Below are 17,380 nucleotides of genomic sequence, written 5' to 3' on the forward strand. Positions count from 1 at the left end.
TTTTTGGGTTGTATTTTGGTCTTGAAAACTTGAATACGAACATATTTAATTAATTTTTGGAGTCATGTTTTTGGGTAAAGGGTATTCACCCGGTAAATATTATATAAAAGATTGCACAATTACAAGAATGTCTATAAGACAGGAAACAACGAAGACGCACAATGCATTAACAACCAAACAAACAACCAAACACTAAGACCTTAAATTTGCCATTCTATCTTCAAGTTTCTCACGTGTTGTGACTCCTTAAACTTCACCGACATCAACTTCAACCGAACCGTACCATGGATGATGTCAACAAGCTTCTTTGGATCACGAGCTTCACCGTTAAACAACCTTGAATTTCGTTCCAACCAAATATAATATACCGTAGCACTGAAAAGAATTTTTGTCACCATAACTCGAGCTACCTTCCTCTGAGCAAACGGTATTAGTTTTTCAACTATGTTCTTCCACTCATCACTAATACTAGGGATAGCAATGTACCTCTTAATCATGTGCCAAACTTGCTTTGAATAAATACACTCAAAAAATAGATGATCGTGCGAGTCTTGTTACAACTTACATAAAGAGCATACTAACGGGCCATTATTTGATCCAGTCAAATCCCAAGCTCTCATATTATCTTGAGTCTTAAGTTTCTCGTTCATAAGCAACCAAGCGATAAAAGTGTGCCGAGAAATACACTTTGAAAACCAAATAACATGATACCACCGCACTTGAGGAGCATTAGGCCTTAATGTTTCCCAAGCACTTTTTGAAGAAAACTGCACAAAGCTACCTTCAAAGTCTTTCCAACATACCTGATCTTGTTTTGTAATATCCGAGAATGCAATTGTCGAAAACATCAGGTACTTCTTAATCCATTCCACAGGCCACAACCATGAATTCTGGTTCCGAAGATCAGCAACTGTTGAAGACTCCGCAAAAGAGTGTCTATGCATTTCTCTGGTCAAGATGAATGCAGCTAAAGGACCGAAATCAGTCCACGAATCGAACCAAGCAGACGTACAAGAACCCTCCTCAACAACATGAATAATAAAGTGACGAATGATCTCTCAGATACTTAAAATTTTCCTCCATCCCCAGCTAGCGGATGAATTGACATCCGCCACCCAGAGGTTTCGATTACGCAATCGATATATATCGATCCATTTCACCCATAAAGTTTGTTTTTGCGTGATAATGCTCCACACGGGGTACGAAATAAGCGCTATATTCCATGATTTTAAGCTTTTAATCCCTAACCTGCCTTCAACCTTAGGTATACACACGTCTGACAATTTAACTTTAGCCTTACCTTTTTTCATGTCACCTTGACACAAAAGGAACCCGCACATAATCTTCTCCAATTCCTTAATAATCTTATCTGGTAAAATAAAGACCGAGGACCAGTAAACTTGCATGGAAGCAAGCACCGAAGAAATAAGTTTCACTCGACCTGCAAACAATAAAACTTTGTTCTTCCAATCTCCAACCTTGGCTTTCATTTTATCAATCAACTCCTTGCATTCATTATAGTATAACCATGAAGAGATAAGAGGAACACCAAGGTACTTTACCGGAAATGACCCTTCCTCAAACGGCATGATCAACAAAATATTCTCCCTCAGCAATTGGTTTACCCCAGCAAAATACACTGTACTTTTTGAACACTTGGCACTAAACCTGAATACAGTTTGAATTCTTCTAACGCATTAGCAATTACTTGAACCGAGCACATACTTGCATGAGAGAATAAGAAAAGATCATCTGCGAAACACACATTTACTATTTCTTGACTCTTGCATTTCGGATGATATTTAAAGTCTTCCATATGCTGAATATTACGTTAAATCATTAGATTTAGGATTTCCATAACCATAGTAAATAAATACGATGACATGGGATCTCCTTGTCTTCACCCTCTATTCCCAATAATAAAGCCATGTAAATCACCATTAATGTTTATCGAGAATGAGGTAGACATCACACATTTGAGGATCCAATTAATCATAATCTTGTGGAAGCCAAATCCGTGGAGAATATCACTTAAAAAACTCCACTCGACTGTGTCATACGCCTTTTGAATATTGTCTTTAAATGCACATCGCGGGACACCTCTATTCAAGTGGTAATTGCGCATAATTTTATAGGTAATCAAAATATTATCGGTGATACTCCTTCCCGGAATAAAAGCCGATCGGTTATTATTGATAATAACATCCAAAGATCCTTTAATCCTGCTTGTAATCACTTTAGAGATACACTTGTAAATAGCATTACAACAAGATATAGGACGATAGTCATTAACCTTTGAAGGATACTCCACCTTCGGCAGTAATGTAATGATGGTATGATTTATTTCTTTGAGAAGTTGCCCATTAGAGAAGAATTACTTAACCGCACAACAAACATCCACGCCAATAATATCCCACGCTTTTTAAAAAAACATAGAAGTGTAGCCATCCGAACCCGAAGCTTTATCATCCCAAATCCCAAACATCGCCTCTTTAATTTCAGCATCTGTTACTTGGCACACCATATCTAACGCCATTTGTTGGGGTAATTTAGACATAAATAACCCAGGGTCCACATGAGAAGGAATGTCGTTTGCTGATGTACCTAAAAAACTTGAGTAGTGTTGAACAAACACATCTGGAACCGCAGCTCCTTCTACCAAAATACCCTCACTGTTGGTCACCGCATTAATTCTACATCTATTAGCCTTCGCTTTGACCACCTTATGAAAATACTTCGAGTTGCTATCACCCACTTGAAGCCATTCCACTTTAGACTTTTGTTTAAGAAACCTTTCCTCATCCCAATAGCATCGTTGTATTCCTTAAGAGTCTTTATTTCAGCCTCCGTTATCTCCTCTGATAAAGGGTTTGCGTCAAGTTGAATTTTCAAATTATCTAACTTGTCTCGAAGGCGAACCACATTATTATGTAAATTGCCTTTTTTGCCACATCAACTTCCGAAGCGGTTTGACGCAGCCTTTTAACAATTGTATACATGGAATGACCCTCAATCTGTTCCTTTCACACATCAGCTACACAAGTTCGAAATTTTTCATTTTTGGCGATGTAGTTTGTAGTGACCCGAACTTTTCCATGTTTATATATATATTAAATGAAATTGTTATTTACATGTTTAAGTGTTTCCAACATGTTAAGTAATCAAACTTGTTAAGACTTGATTAATTGAAATAGGTTTCATATAGACAATTGACCACCCAACTTTGTAGAGACCCGTCCTAATCCATCCGGACGAAGTCCATATCGATTACAAACGATTCACAACAGTTGATTTCATCGCGAGGTAATTGACCTCTATATGATAAATTTTACAAACATTGCACTCGTTTTTAAAAGACAAACTTTCGTTACATCGACAGTTGACAGGCATGTAAAGCATTTCATAATATATCCAAATATAATTGACTTAATAATAATCTTGATGAACTCAACGACTCGAATGCAACATCTTTTGAAATATGTCATGAATGACTCCAAGTAATATCTCTAATATGAGCAAATGCACAGCGGAAGATTTCTTTCGTACCTGAGAATAAACATGCTTTAAAGTGTCAACCAAAAGGTTGGTGAGTTCATTAGTTTATCATAAAGAATCATTTCATAATTTTAATAGACCACAAGATTTCATACTTCCATTTCTCATAATCATACGTCCCATGCATAGAGACAAAAATATCATTCTTTTGGATTGAACACCTGGTAACCGACATTCACAATATGCAGATAAGAATATCCCCATCATTCCGGGATCCTCCTTCGGACATGATATTAATTTCGAAGTACTAAAGCATCCGATACTTTGGATGGGACTTGTTGGGCCCGATAGATCTATCTTTAGGATTCGCGTCAATTAGGGTGTCTGTTCCCTAATTCTTAGATTACTAGACTTAATAAAAAGGGGCATATTCGATTTCGATAATTCAACCATAGAATGTAGTTTCATGTACTTGTGTCTATTTTGTAAATCATTTGTAAAACCTGCATGTATTCTCATCCCAAAAATATTAGATTTTAAAAGTGGGACTATAACTCACTTTACCATTTTCCGAATACGGTTAATAATAAGGGTTACCTAATTCAAAGTGGACCTCATAACAGATACTCTTAATCATAATTCAATGTATCCGATAATTCAATCATTTGATATTATCTTTTAATCTCGTCGATAAACTTACATCGAACAAATACGTTCATGTAAAGTATTATTCATTCAATACCTTGATAGCATTTCCAAATTCATAAAATAGATCTCATATCTTATATTCATAATAACTAATCCGTTCAATGTTTCATTAATATAACTCAATTTAAAATCAGACATATTTATATGTATATATATATTTATTTACACATAATTGTTCGTGAATCGTTTGGCATGGTCAAAGGATATTTGATTACAGAAATATAGTTTCAAAATTTTCGAGACTCAACATTACAGATTTTTGCTTATCGTGTCGGATATATATAAAGATTAAAGTTTAAATTTGATCAGAAATTTCCGGGTCATCACATTACCTACCCATTAAAAGAAATTTCGTCCCGAAATTTAATCGAGGTCGTCATGGCTAACTAATAAAATGTTTTCATGACGAATATGAATCGATAATAGAGTTTTATCATAATTGAGTGATATAGATAAAACGATTTGTTTTTGTGAAGAGCACGAATGAAGCTATCAAATAAGAGTGAAAATGAATAAATGCAGGTTTGACCTAACAGGTGGCGTAGTCAAGATTGATTTCCGAAATTTAAGGAATTTAGAAGAAGATCTCCATAATAAGATTTGATTCGTCGGTAATTAAGGAGATTAGGATCCTCTTTGGTTATACGTGATAATCTGCTTTGATTTGCTCTGTCTATAAATCCACCCCCTTCGTTTCCTTACAACTCACACCTTCTATTCTTTCTTCCTCAAATCATACTTTAAAATATTCGTTAATATGCTCCATCCCATCCTGATCCTTGATATCCTCTTAACTTTCATATCTGTCATTCTTCTTTTTAATCTGCCACCGGAAGAATCTATTTACTTCTACTATACTCTTGGGTTTATAGTTTTTCTAGTCCTCCCGTGTCTTTATATTGCTATTTGCATCGACATCTACGGTTTATAATTTACGGGTGGTTGTTGGGTTTTATATCTTCCCTTATACTTCGATGTCCTTGCTTCTGTCTTCTATAATCATTGTCATCCATAGTTAATGCTCCCTTCTATTTGTTGCGGTCTATACTCCAATTTCTGTTTCGGAGCTTTGTCCTTTCGTTTCTTCTTCTTGCGATTTAACATCTCTTGTAATGGTCCGGAATTCGTAGGTATAGATTTCAGAATGAACATAGTAATTGTTCTAAGAAGGAAATGGTAATGGTAAAATAGTGAATTGTTAAATTACCAGAATACCCTGAAAAAGACCGAATTATCAAGAAATATTTTCTTGATATATTTAGAGATTAGATAGAATGTAAGAATCGTGTAAATGACACATGATGACGGTATGTCCTGTGAATCATCACGTCCATTAGAAACTCAGCATGAATTACTGTAATATAATGACGTTGATCAAGTGTCATTATTTTATACTAACCCATGCATCAATTCCCAACACCACTTCAAAAACATTCATATTCAAATTTTTCAGAATTTAGAAACTAACACAGTTTCTTTTATGTTGCAGATATTACGGAGAGATAAATGATACTTGATAAGAATAGTTGTGAAAATATCTCCAAAGATATGGAGAATATTTATAATGGAAGATACGAAGATATCTTATAATATTTAAGATATGATGATGAAGAATATCTGTCTGTGAAGGTTTAGAATAAGAAGTAAGGTGTTTGCTAACGAGTTCAGCAGGCACTGAATCATTTGGATCCTTTGAAGGCAGATTCAGTCTCTGTGATTTGTCCACGGCTTCCTTCATACTTTGCTCAATCCGTTTTTCAGTACCAAATCCTTTCTTTTTCTGAGCTTTACCAACTCACTATCTTTTATCATCAAACTTTTGACCGTTTAAACCATCTGTCATTTTTATGTTTCCTCTGCATTTAATGCTATAATATCTGAATCTCTGGTTATCAATCCGAGGTGGGTTCAGAAGAATCGTGTTTTAGATGATTAAACGCTGGTGGTAATATGGTGGAATATGAAAGGTTCCCCAGTAATAATGACGAAAGGGCAACGTATCTATCGGGCTTATAATAAGACTGGTCTGACTGAAAAATCGAAGTTGACTTGCTGGAGCTGTGACAAAATTGGCTACTTTGAAAAAAAATCGAAATGTTGTTTTTGCTAGAAGAATTCGACGCAGGTACATGTTAGATTATGACTTTGGTTTCGAGAGTTTTTCAGGTACAAAACTTCGGGTAACGTGTGGTTGGATCATCATCTCAATTGTTTATTATTTGAAGTGTCTTCTAGAATTTCGAAGGGTTTTAATTGCAGATTGTCATAGTCAATATCCAAATGATGAAATCGTCCTAAATCCCGAATGATTTTTCATATCCATCTTGTGTGTTATGATTAAAAGTGATGTTCTATCACAGTTTTGAAGTCAAAGTATAGCTTTGAAAAATGTAAAGATCTAAGAGTGATGATTTTGGTTGTATCTCGAGTTGAATTCTGAAATTCCCAAAATCAGTATATGTAATTAGATTCGAATGAGTATGGTTGTTTTGATTTCTATAGAAGAATGTATATTGGTTTAGTTGATGATTATCGAATCAGAATTGAAGAATGTAACATATTAATTGTGATTTTATATATCTCTCGGGTATTACCTACCCGTTAAAAAAAATTCACAAATAATGTTTTGAACAATAATTCTTATTACAATCTTTATGAAAATATATGTGGTTATATTTTCTTCAGATGTAGTACAGATTCAATGAGTTAATATCATACAAAGCTCATTTGATTTTCGGATTGAATTAGAAATGAATTTTCTCTAAAACATTAGAGATTACATAATCTTTGCGGAGTATTTCACTAATGTAATCAATGCTTCAATATTTATATGTATTTCCTTAGTGAATCATGCTGATGCTCATAGAACTCTTGCTAACTTCGCAAGATACGAATATTGTTTTCCCGTAAATTTCGGGTATATCGAAGATGGAAGTGTATAATCAAACATGTTATTGAATGATACACTTGATTTATTATGAAGTTGAATTCATTGATTTGAAAGGGAGATTGTAATTAACGATGGTTAAGTTGTTAACGAAGGATGTGCATCATAGCATATTAATAATATGAATTAACCGGATAGTTAAGTTCCATACATAATAGCTTAGTACAGAAAGATGTATTATGGTTTCAGATTTCATATACATTGAATATATATAAATCCTCCGGAAAAAAAAATGAGTTAATACTTCATAGCTCGTTGATACAATATACTCGTTGTTGATTCGTAATGATTTCCACAGTGATTTCTTGAACTGGCGGAGCTTGTGATGTTAGAGATGCTGACGATTCTAACGATATTGACAGCACTGACTGTGCTGGTGAGGCTAAGGGTACTGCTGATGCTATTGGTAAAACAAGTCTAGCTTGTAAACCGCGCACCATTCTTGTCAGGGTTTCGATTCTTTCCTCTATCATCTCTGTTCACTCATCTGGTTTATGGTTAAGGTTGAGATAAATAATCTCTTAAGATTTTAGAGATTACATAATCACCGCAGGATGTTTCTCCGATGAAGTTATGAATCAATACTTCATCGTTTGTTGTTGTTGGTACTCCTTGGTATCTTTGGTGCGTGTGACGTTGATATCCGATATACAGATTGGGATATTGAGGCGTGTGATACGGATGTGATTGTTGGTGGTGGTAATGATCCTGTTGATGTTAGTAATGGTGGTTGCTGCTGATGCCGGTGATGCTGCTGGTGCTTTTAGTATTGAGGCTTGCGATGTAGATGTTACTGGCGGTGCTGGTTACGCTGCTGGTGCTGCTGATGGTGTTTGTAAACTTCGCACCGTATTCTCCAAAGCCACTACCCGAGCGCGAAGCTCGTTGACTTCTTCTATTACGCCGGGATGATTCGTAGTTCGGACGAGCGGATAAATATAATCTAGAATTTGGTGTAGTATATAATCGTGACGAGATACTCTGGAGATGAGAGAGAAAATAGTTTCTCTAATAGGTTCGCCGGTAAGTGCTTTAGGTTCATCGCCAAGAGGGCAATTTGGTGGATGGAAGGGATCACCTTCTTCTTGTCTCCAATGGTTAAGGAGACTACGAACCCATCCCCATTTCATCCAGAATAGATGATGGCTGATTGGTTGATCCATTCCGGTCACACTGTTGTCAGAGCTCGAATGAAACTCCATATCAGAATAGCTGTCGTAATCTGATGAATTCGAACTGGTTGAGGGATCCATCTCGTATGATCAAAGGAATGAATTTTTGATATAAATAGATTATAGAAGTTAGGTTTGGTATTCTTCAATACATAGTTTACATATGTATATATATTACCAAAATCCCATAAATTACGGAGGAATCTTTGAAAAATGTCATTCAAAGTTCACAGTAACAGATATGCCAGGATAAAATTTCGTCTATACACTATTATGCAATAAATGCAAGAAAACGCGTTTAGACTAAAGAATAATAAGCAGATGGTTTCTTAGGATAGTAGTAAATGATTTCCGACTAAAAATGATAAGCAAAACTTTTGACATGCAAACACGGTCGAAGTCCAGACTTACTAATGTATCCTAACGACTTATCAGTTAGACACACTAATGCAGACCTGGTTCGCTAAGACCACCGCTCTGATACCAACTGTAGAGACTCATCCTAATCCATCCGGACGAAGTCCATATCGATTACAAACGATTCACAACAGTTGATTTCATCGCGAGGTAATTGACCTCTATATGATAAATTTTACAAACATTGCACTCGTTTTTAAAAGACAAACTTTCGTTACATCGACAGTTGACAGGCATGTAAAGCATTTCATAATATATCCAAATATAATTGACTTAATAATAATCTTGATGAACTCAACGACTCGAATGCAACATCTTTTGAAATATGTCATGAATGACTCCAAGTAATATCTCTAATATGAGCAAATGCACAGCGGAAGATTTCTTTCGTACCTGAGAATAAACATGCTTTAAAGTGTCAACCAAAAGGTTGGTTAGTTCATTAGTTTATCATAAAGAATCATTTCATAATTTTAATAGACCACAAGATTTCATACTTCCATTTCTCATAATCATACGTCCCATGCATAGAGACAAAAATATCATTCTTTTGGATTGAACACCTGGTAACCGACATTCACAATATGCATATAAGAATATCCCCATCATTCCGGGATCCTCCTTCGGACATGATATTAATTTCGAAGTACTAAAGCATCCGATACTTTGGATGGGGCTTGTTGGGCCCGATAGATCTATCTTTAGGATTCGCGTCAATTAGGGTGTCTGTTCCCTAATTCTTAGATTACTAGACTTAATAAAAAGGGGCATATTCGATTTCGATAATTCAACCATAGAATGTAGTTTCACGTACTTGTGTCTATTTTGTAAATCATTTGTAAAACCTGCATGTATTCTCATCCCAAAAATATTAGATTTTAAAAGTGGGACTATAACTCACTTTACCATTTTCCGAATACGGTTAATAATAAGGGTTACCTAATTCAAAGTGGACCTCATAACTGATACTCTTAATCACAATTCAATGTATCCGATAATTCAATCATTTGATATTATCTTTTAATCTAGTCGATAAACTTACATCGAACAAATACGTTCATGTAAAGTATTATTCATTCAATACCTTGATAGCATTTCCAAATTCATAAAATAGATCTCATATCTTATATTCATAATAACTAATCCGTTCAATGTTTCATTAATATAACTCAATTTAAAATCAGACATATTTATATGTATATATATATTTATTTACACATAATTGTTCGTGAATCGTTTGGCATGGTCAAAGGATATTTGATTACAGAAATATAGTTTCAAAATTTTCGAGACTCAACATTACAGATTTTTGCTTATCGTGTCGGATATATATAAAGATTAAAGTTTAAATTTGATCGGAAATTTCTGGGTCATCACAAACTTGACCGGTGATTCACGAACGTTAAAACTTGTAAGAACTATACGATGACATATATATGGCTATATATATATATAGTTAACATGATTTTATTATAAGTATGTATCTCATTAGGTATTTTAACAATGAGTTATATACATAAAAATGAGACTATTAATTTAAGAAACTCGAAAACGATATACATAACGATTATCGTTATAACAACGTCTTACTAGGTACACATGAATCATATTAAGATATTGATACACTTGGTTAATTATGTTAAATGATAAGTAAATATATTATTAAGTGTATTAACAATGAAATACATATGTAAAAATAAGACTACTAACTTAATGATTTCGAAACGAGACATATATGTAACGATTATCGTTGTAACGACATTTAACTGTATATATATCATACTAAGATATATTATATATCATAATATCATAATAATATAACAATTTAACATCTCATTTGCTATAATAAACAATGGGTTAACAACATTCAACAAGATCGTTAACCTAAAGGTTTCAAAACAACATTTACATGTAACGACTAACGATGACTTAACGACTCAGTTAAAATGTATATACATGTAGTGTTTTAATATGTATTCATACACTTTTGAAAGACTTCAAGACACTTATCAAAATACTTCTACTTAACAAAAATTCTTACAATTACATCCTCGTTCAATTTCATCAACAATTCTACTCGTATGCACCTGTATTCGTACTCGTACAATACACAGCTGTTAGATGTATGTACTATTGGTATATACACTCCAATAATCAGCTCTTAGCAGCCCATGTGAGTCACCTAACACATGTGAGAACCATCATTTGGCAACTACCATGAAATATCTCATAAAATTACAAAAATATGAGTAATCATTCATGACTTATTTACATGAAAATAAAATTACATATCCTTTATATCTAATCCATACACCAACGACCAAAAACACCTACAAATACTTTCATTCTTCAATTGTATTCATCTAATTGATCTCTCTCAAGTTCTATCTTCAAGTTCTAAGTGTTCTTCATAAATTCCAAAAGTTCTAGCTTCATAAAATCAAGAATACTTCCAAGATTGCAAGTTTACTTCCAAGTTTTCTAAATCCATTCCAAATAATCATCCAAGATCAAGAAACCTTTGTTACTTACAGTAGGTTATCTTTCTAATATAAGGTAATAATCATATTCAAAATTTAATTCAATTTCTATAACTATAACAATCTTATTTCGAGTGGAAATCTTACTTGAAATTGTTTTCGTGTCATGATTCTGCTTCAAGAACTTTCAAGCCATCCAAGGATCCTTTGAAGCTAGATCTATTTTTCTCATTTCCAGTAGGTTTATCCAAGGAACTTAAGGTAGTAATGATGTTCATAACATCATTCTATTCATACATATAAAGCTATCTTATTCGAAGGTTTAAACTTTTAATCACTAGAACATAGTTTAGTTAATTCTAAACTTGTTCGCAAACAAAAGTTAATCCTTCTAACTTGACTTTTAAAATCAACTAAACACATGTTCTATATCTATATGATATGTTAACTTAATGATTTAAAACCTGGAAACACGAAAAACACTGTAAAACCGAATTTACGCCGTCGTAGTAACACCGCGGGCTGTTTTGGGTTAGTTAATTAAAAACTATGATAAACTTTGATTTAAAAGTTGTTATTCTAAGAAAATGATTTTTATTATGAACATGAAACTATATCCAAAAATTATGGTTAAACTCAAAGTGGAAGTATGTTTTCTAAAATGGTCATCTAGACGTCGTTCTTTCGACTGAAATGACTACCTTTACAAAAATGACTTGTAACTTATTTTTCCAACTATAAACCTATACTTTTTCTGTTTAGATTCATAAAATAGAGTTCAATATAAAACCATAGCAATTTGATTCACTCAAAACGGATTTAAAATGAAGAAGTTAGGGGTAAAACAAGATTGGATAATTTTTCTCATTTTAGCTACGTGAAAATTGGTAACAAATCTATTCCAACCATAACTTAATCAACTTGTATTGTATATTATGTAATCTTGAGATACCATAGACACGTATACAATGTTTCGACCTATCATGTCGAGACATCTATATATATTTCGGAACAACCATAGACACTCTATATGTGAATGTTGGAGTTAGCTATACAGGGTTGAGGTTGATTCCAAAATATATATAGTTTGAGTTGTGATCAATACTGAGATACGTATACACTGGGTCGTGGATTGATTCAAGATAATATTTATCGCTTTATTTCTGTACATCTAACTGTGGACAACTAGTTCTAGGTTACTAACGAGGACAGCTGACTTAATAAACTTAAAACATCAAAATATATTAAAAGTGTTGTAAATATATTTTGAACATACTTTGATATATATGTATATATTTTTATAGGTTCGTGAATCAACCAGTGGCCAAGTCTTACTTCTCGACGAAGTAAAAATCTATGAAAGTGAGTTATAGTCCCACTTTTAAAATCTAATATTTTTGGGATGAGAATACATGCAGGTTTTATAAATGATTTACAAAATAGACACAAGTACGTGAAACTACATTCTATGGTTGAATTATCGAAATCGAATATGCCCCTTTTTATTAAGTCTGTTAATCTAAGAATTAGGGAACAGACACCCTAATTGACGCGAATCCTAAAGATAGATCTATTGGGCCTAACAAACCCCATCCAAAGTACCGGATGCTTTAGTACTTCGAAATTTATATCATATCCGAAGGGTGTCCCGGAATGATGGGGATATTCTTATATATGCATCTTGTTAATGTCGGTTACCAGGTGTTCACCATATGAATGATTTTTATCTCTATGTATGGGATGTGTATTGAAATATGAAATCTTGTGGTCTATTGTTACGATTTGATATATATAGGTTAAACCTATAACTCACCAACATTTTTGTTGACGTTTAAAGCATGTTTATTCTCAGGTGAATACTAAGAGCTTCCGCTGTTGCATACTAAAATAAGGACAAGATTTGGAGTCCATGTTTGTATGATATTGTGTAAAAACTGCATTCAAGAAACTGATTTCGATGTAACATATTTGTATTGTAAACCATTATGTAATGGTCGTGTGTAAACAGGATATTTTAGATTATCATTATTTGATAATCTACGTAAAGCTTTTTAAACCTTTATTTATGAAATAAAGGTTATGGTTTGTTTTAAAAATGAATGCAGTCTTTGAAAAACGTCTCATATAGAGGTCAAAACCTCGCAACGAAATCAATTAATATGGAACGTTTTTAATCAATAAGAACGGGACATTTCAGTTGGTATCCGAGCGTTGGTCTTAGAGAACCAGAAAATTAGCATTAGTGTGTCTTATCGAGTTTGTTAGGATGCATTAGTGAGACTGGACTTCGACCGTGGTTTTCTTTAAAAATGATTGCTTAACATTTTTGTTGGAAACTATATATTATTAACATGTATATATTATGTGATATATTAATCTCTTAACATGTTTGGTATTGTGTGATAGATGTCTACCTCTAGCACAAATCCCATTGACTCACCTAATAATAACGAAGAGTCGAATATATATTGGACTGATTCACAAGTTCCCGAAGAAGAACCGGAAGAAGAATCAGAACCGGAAGAGGAGGAATCGGAGGAGGAAATAGAACCGGTGGGGGAAATAATAAAATGGTTAAGTAAAAGAAAATCCTCAACCAACCGACCAAGGTTAATTATGGTCAATGGTGTTTCCGCCAAGGAAGCAAAATATTGGGAGGATTACCAATTCTTCGATGAATCGGATTCCGACGAGAATTCCGATGATGTTATAGAAATTTCCCCAACTGAATTTAAAAAGGCAAAAGAAAATAATAAGGGAAAGGGCATAAAAATAGAGAAATCTAATTCCAAGCCCGATGAACTTTATATGTATTGTCAACCCCCGAAGCCCTTAAGTTGTAACAATGACCCGGGAACCTCTAAACCACCAGGTTTTTCTAAACCGTTGTGGAAAACGACAGCTCGTATTAGGGGGAACATCATATATCCCTAGAAACTTGGCAAAACGAACCAAAACTGAAGAAGAAGAAACGAGCAAGTCAAAATAAGATAGTTGTATTCGTGTGGTGTAATATATGTAATATAGTGTGCTTATGCTTTATGATATATGTAAAAATTGCTTGTATTAATAAGTATTTTTTTTATGAATCTAACTCTTGTCTATTTTATAATATAAAAACACAAAATTGATAGACAACCCAATATTTTAAGAGACCTACCCGGAGACATGATTGATGAAATCTTGTCTAGAGTCGGTCAGAATTCTTCGGCACAACTATTTACGGCGAAATCAGTTTGTAAGACATTCGAAGAACGTTCCAAGAATGCCTTGGTTTATAAGAGACTTTCGTTTGAAAGATGGGGGATATCACATTGGGAAACCCATAAGTTACGATGTGTTTACTTTGACGCATATATTGCGGGGAACCCAAATGCTATTTTACGCAACGGGTTAAGAAATTATTTTGACTCAATGTATCCGAATATAGGACGTCATGATTTAGAAAAAGCGGCTAACATGCAACATAAAGAAGCATGCTATGCTTACGGGTTAGTAATGTTCGCTTCTCACCAAAGTGAGAAAAAGAACATCGGGCTACAACTATTATACAAAACGTTCCCACAAGTGACGGAGTCGGTAATTGGGGTAAGAAATGAGGTTTTTAGGTTATTACGAGACTGTTGGTCATTACATAACCCTCGTCCCTTTGACGACGTTACAACACACTGTCTTATCAACGGCCATAACGGTTATGTTCCACAAGACCAAGGATGGGAAGTAGTCCTAGTAAAACCAGAATGCATGACTTGTTTCTGGACGTATGAATTACGTGTCTTTATTGCCTTTGGTGAACGACTTGTGTACTAGCTAGAATTATCTTCACAACTATCTTGTATCAAAGTTATTGTGTGCTATATTTCATGCTTTATGTAAAATAAGCGGTATTGTAAGTTTGTAAAATATTGTATAAAAGTTTGAACGCGAAATATTATTATAATCAGTTTTTCATATAGAATTGTAGTAGTTGAATTGTATATTAGCTACAAAGTATGAACTTAACGGGTAGGTACTACCCGAATTTAAACTTATAAAACGCTAATATGAAGAAAAAGCTTTTATAAATGAGTTCATATTATGCTACGAAATACTATTAACTACTCTTAATATTCTGTATGATTAACTTGTTCCATTTGACTATTTTGAAGGAAATGGCACCGACTACTCGACACACCGTGAATATGAATGAAGAGGAATTCCGTACTTTTCTAGCTTCAAACATAGCCGCAGTACAGGCTGTGCTACATACCAACAATAACCTTGGATCTAGCTGTACAGGAAATCGTGTAGGATGCACCTACAAAGAATTCACTGCCTGCAAACCTTTGGAATTTGATGGAACCGAAGGACCAATCGGATTGAAACGGTGGACCGAGAAGGTCGAATCGGTGTTTGCCATAAGTAAGTGTACTGAAGAGGACAAAGTGAAGTACGCTACGCATACCTTCACAGGTTCTGCGTTAACATGGTGGAATACCTATCTAGAGCAAGTGGGACAAGATGATGCGTACGCACTACCGTGGTCAGCATTCAAGCACTTGATGAACGAGAAGTACCGTCCTATAACCGAGGTCAATAAGCTCAAGACAGAACTTAGAGGGTTACGGACCCAAGGATTTGATATTACCATGTACGAAAGACGATTCACAGAATAGTGCCTATTGTGTCCGAGAGCGTTCGAAGATGAGGAAGAGAAGATTGACGCGTTTGTGAAAGGATTACCGGAAAGAATCCAAGAAGATATAAGTTCACACGAGCCCGCCTCCATACAACAGGCATGTAGAATGGCTCACAAACTAGTGAACCAGATTGGGGAAAGAATTAAAGAACAGACGGCTGAAGAGGCCAATGTGAAGCAAGTCAAAAGAAAGTGGGAGGAAAACGGTGATAAGAATCACCAATACAACAACAACAGAAATTACAATAATAATCGCAACAATTATCCCAACAATCGCAACATCAATCGCAACAACAACAACAACAACAACAACAACAACAACAACAACAACAACAACAACAACAACAACAACAACAACAACAACAACAACAACAACAACAACAACAACAACAACAACAACAACAACAACAACAACAACAACAACAACAACAACAACAACAACAACAACAACAACAACAACAACAACAACAACAACAACAACAACAACAACAACAACAACAACAACAACAATAATCATCCTAACAACAATAACAACCGCAACAACAACAACAATCAGAAGCAGCTATGCCAAAGGTATGAAAAGTATCACTCGGGGTTCTGCACCAAATTTTGCAACAAGTGTAAAAGAAATGGTCATAGCGTGGCGAAGTGTGAGGTCTACGGACCAGGGGTTAACAGAACGAAAGGAACAAATGGTGTCGGAACGAGTAATGGCGGAGCAAGTAGTGTCGGAGCAAGTTATGCCAATGTAGTTTGTTATAAATGTGGAAAACCGGGTCACATTATTAGAAATTGCCCGAACCAGGAGAACACGAATGGACAAGGTCGCGGAAGAGTTTTCAATATTAATGCGGCAGAGGTACAGGAAGACCCGGAGCTTGTTACGGGTACGTTTCTTATTGACAATAAATCTGCTTACGTTTTATTTGATTCAGGTGCGGATAGAAGCTATATGAGTAGAGATTTTTGTGCTAAATTAAGTTGTCCATTGATGCCGTTGGATAGTAAATTTTTACTCGAATTAGCAAACGGTAAATTAATTTCAGCAGATAATATATGCCGGAATCGAGAAATTAAACTGGGTAGCGAAATATTTAAGATTGATTTGATACCAGTAGAGTTAGGGAGTTTTCATGTAATAGTTGGCATGGACTGGCTGAAGAAGGTGAAAGCAGAGATCGTATGTTATAAAAATGCAATTCGCATTGTACGAGAAGAAGGAGAACCCTTAATGGTGTACGGAGAAAAGGGCAACATGAAGCTACATCTTATTAGCAATTTGAAGGCACAAAAACTAATAAGAAAAGGTTGCTATGCTGTTCTAGCACACGTCGAGAAAGTACAAACTGAAGAAAAGAGCATCAATGATATTCCCGTCGCAAAAGAATTTCCTGATGTATTTTCGAAAGAATTACCGGGACTACCTCCACATCGATCTGTTGAATTTCAAATAGATCTTGTACCAGGAGCTGGACCAATAGCT

At 34.6% G+C, this 17,380-nt stretch overlaps 1 protein-coding gene across 1 annotated transcript; it reads right to left on the reverse strand.

Annotated features, from left to right (window-relative positions):
- Nucleotides 1-200: 200 nt before the first annotated feature.
- LOC139888584 (uncharacterized) lies at nt 201-944 on the reverse strand. Its single transcript, XM_071871585.1, has 2 exons — nt 579-944; nt 201-488 (listed from the first exon to the last, which is right to left on the reverse strand). Exons 1-2 carry the CDS (start codon nt 942-944, stop codon nt 201-203), a joined length of 654 nt encoding a protein of 217 aa, XP_071727686.1.
- Between the last annotated feature and the right edge of the window lie 16,436 nt (nt 945-17,380).

This window comes from Rutidosis leptorrhynchoides, chromosome 2 (genome assembly GCF_046630445.1).
Source record: "Rutidosis leptorrhynchoides isolate AG116_Rl617_1_P2 chromosome 2, CSIRO_AGI_Rlap_v1, whole genome shotgun sequence".
Lineage (NCBI taxonomy): Eukaryota > Viridiplantae > Streptophyta > Magnoliopsida > Asterales > Asteraceae > Rutidosis > Rutidosis leptorrhynchoides.

What these genes read in the sequence shown, in the direction of transcription:
- LOC139888584 (XM_071871585.1), bottom strand. Translation starts at nt 944, where the DNA reads ATGCATAGACACTCTTTTGCGGAGTCTTCAACAGTTGCTGATCTTCGG. An exon ending in GATCAAATAATGGCCCGTTA is followed by an intron (nt 489 to 578) that starts GTATGCTCTTTA and finishes CACATGATTAAG; the next exon opens with AGGTACATTGCTATCCCTAG.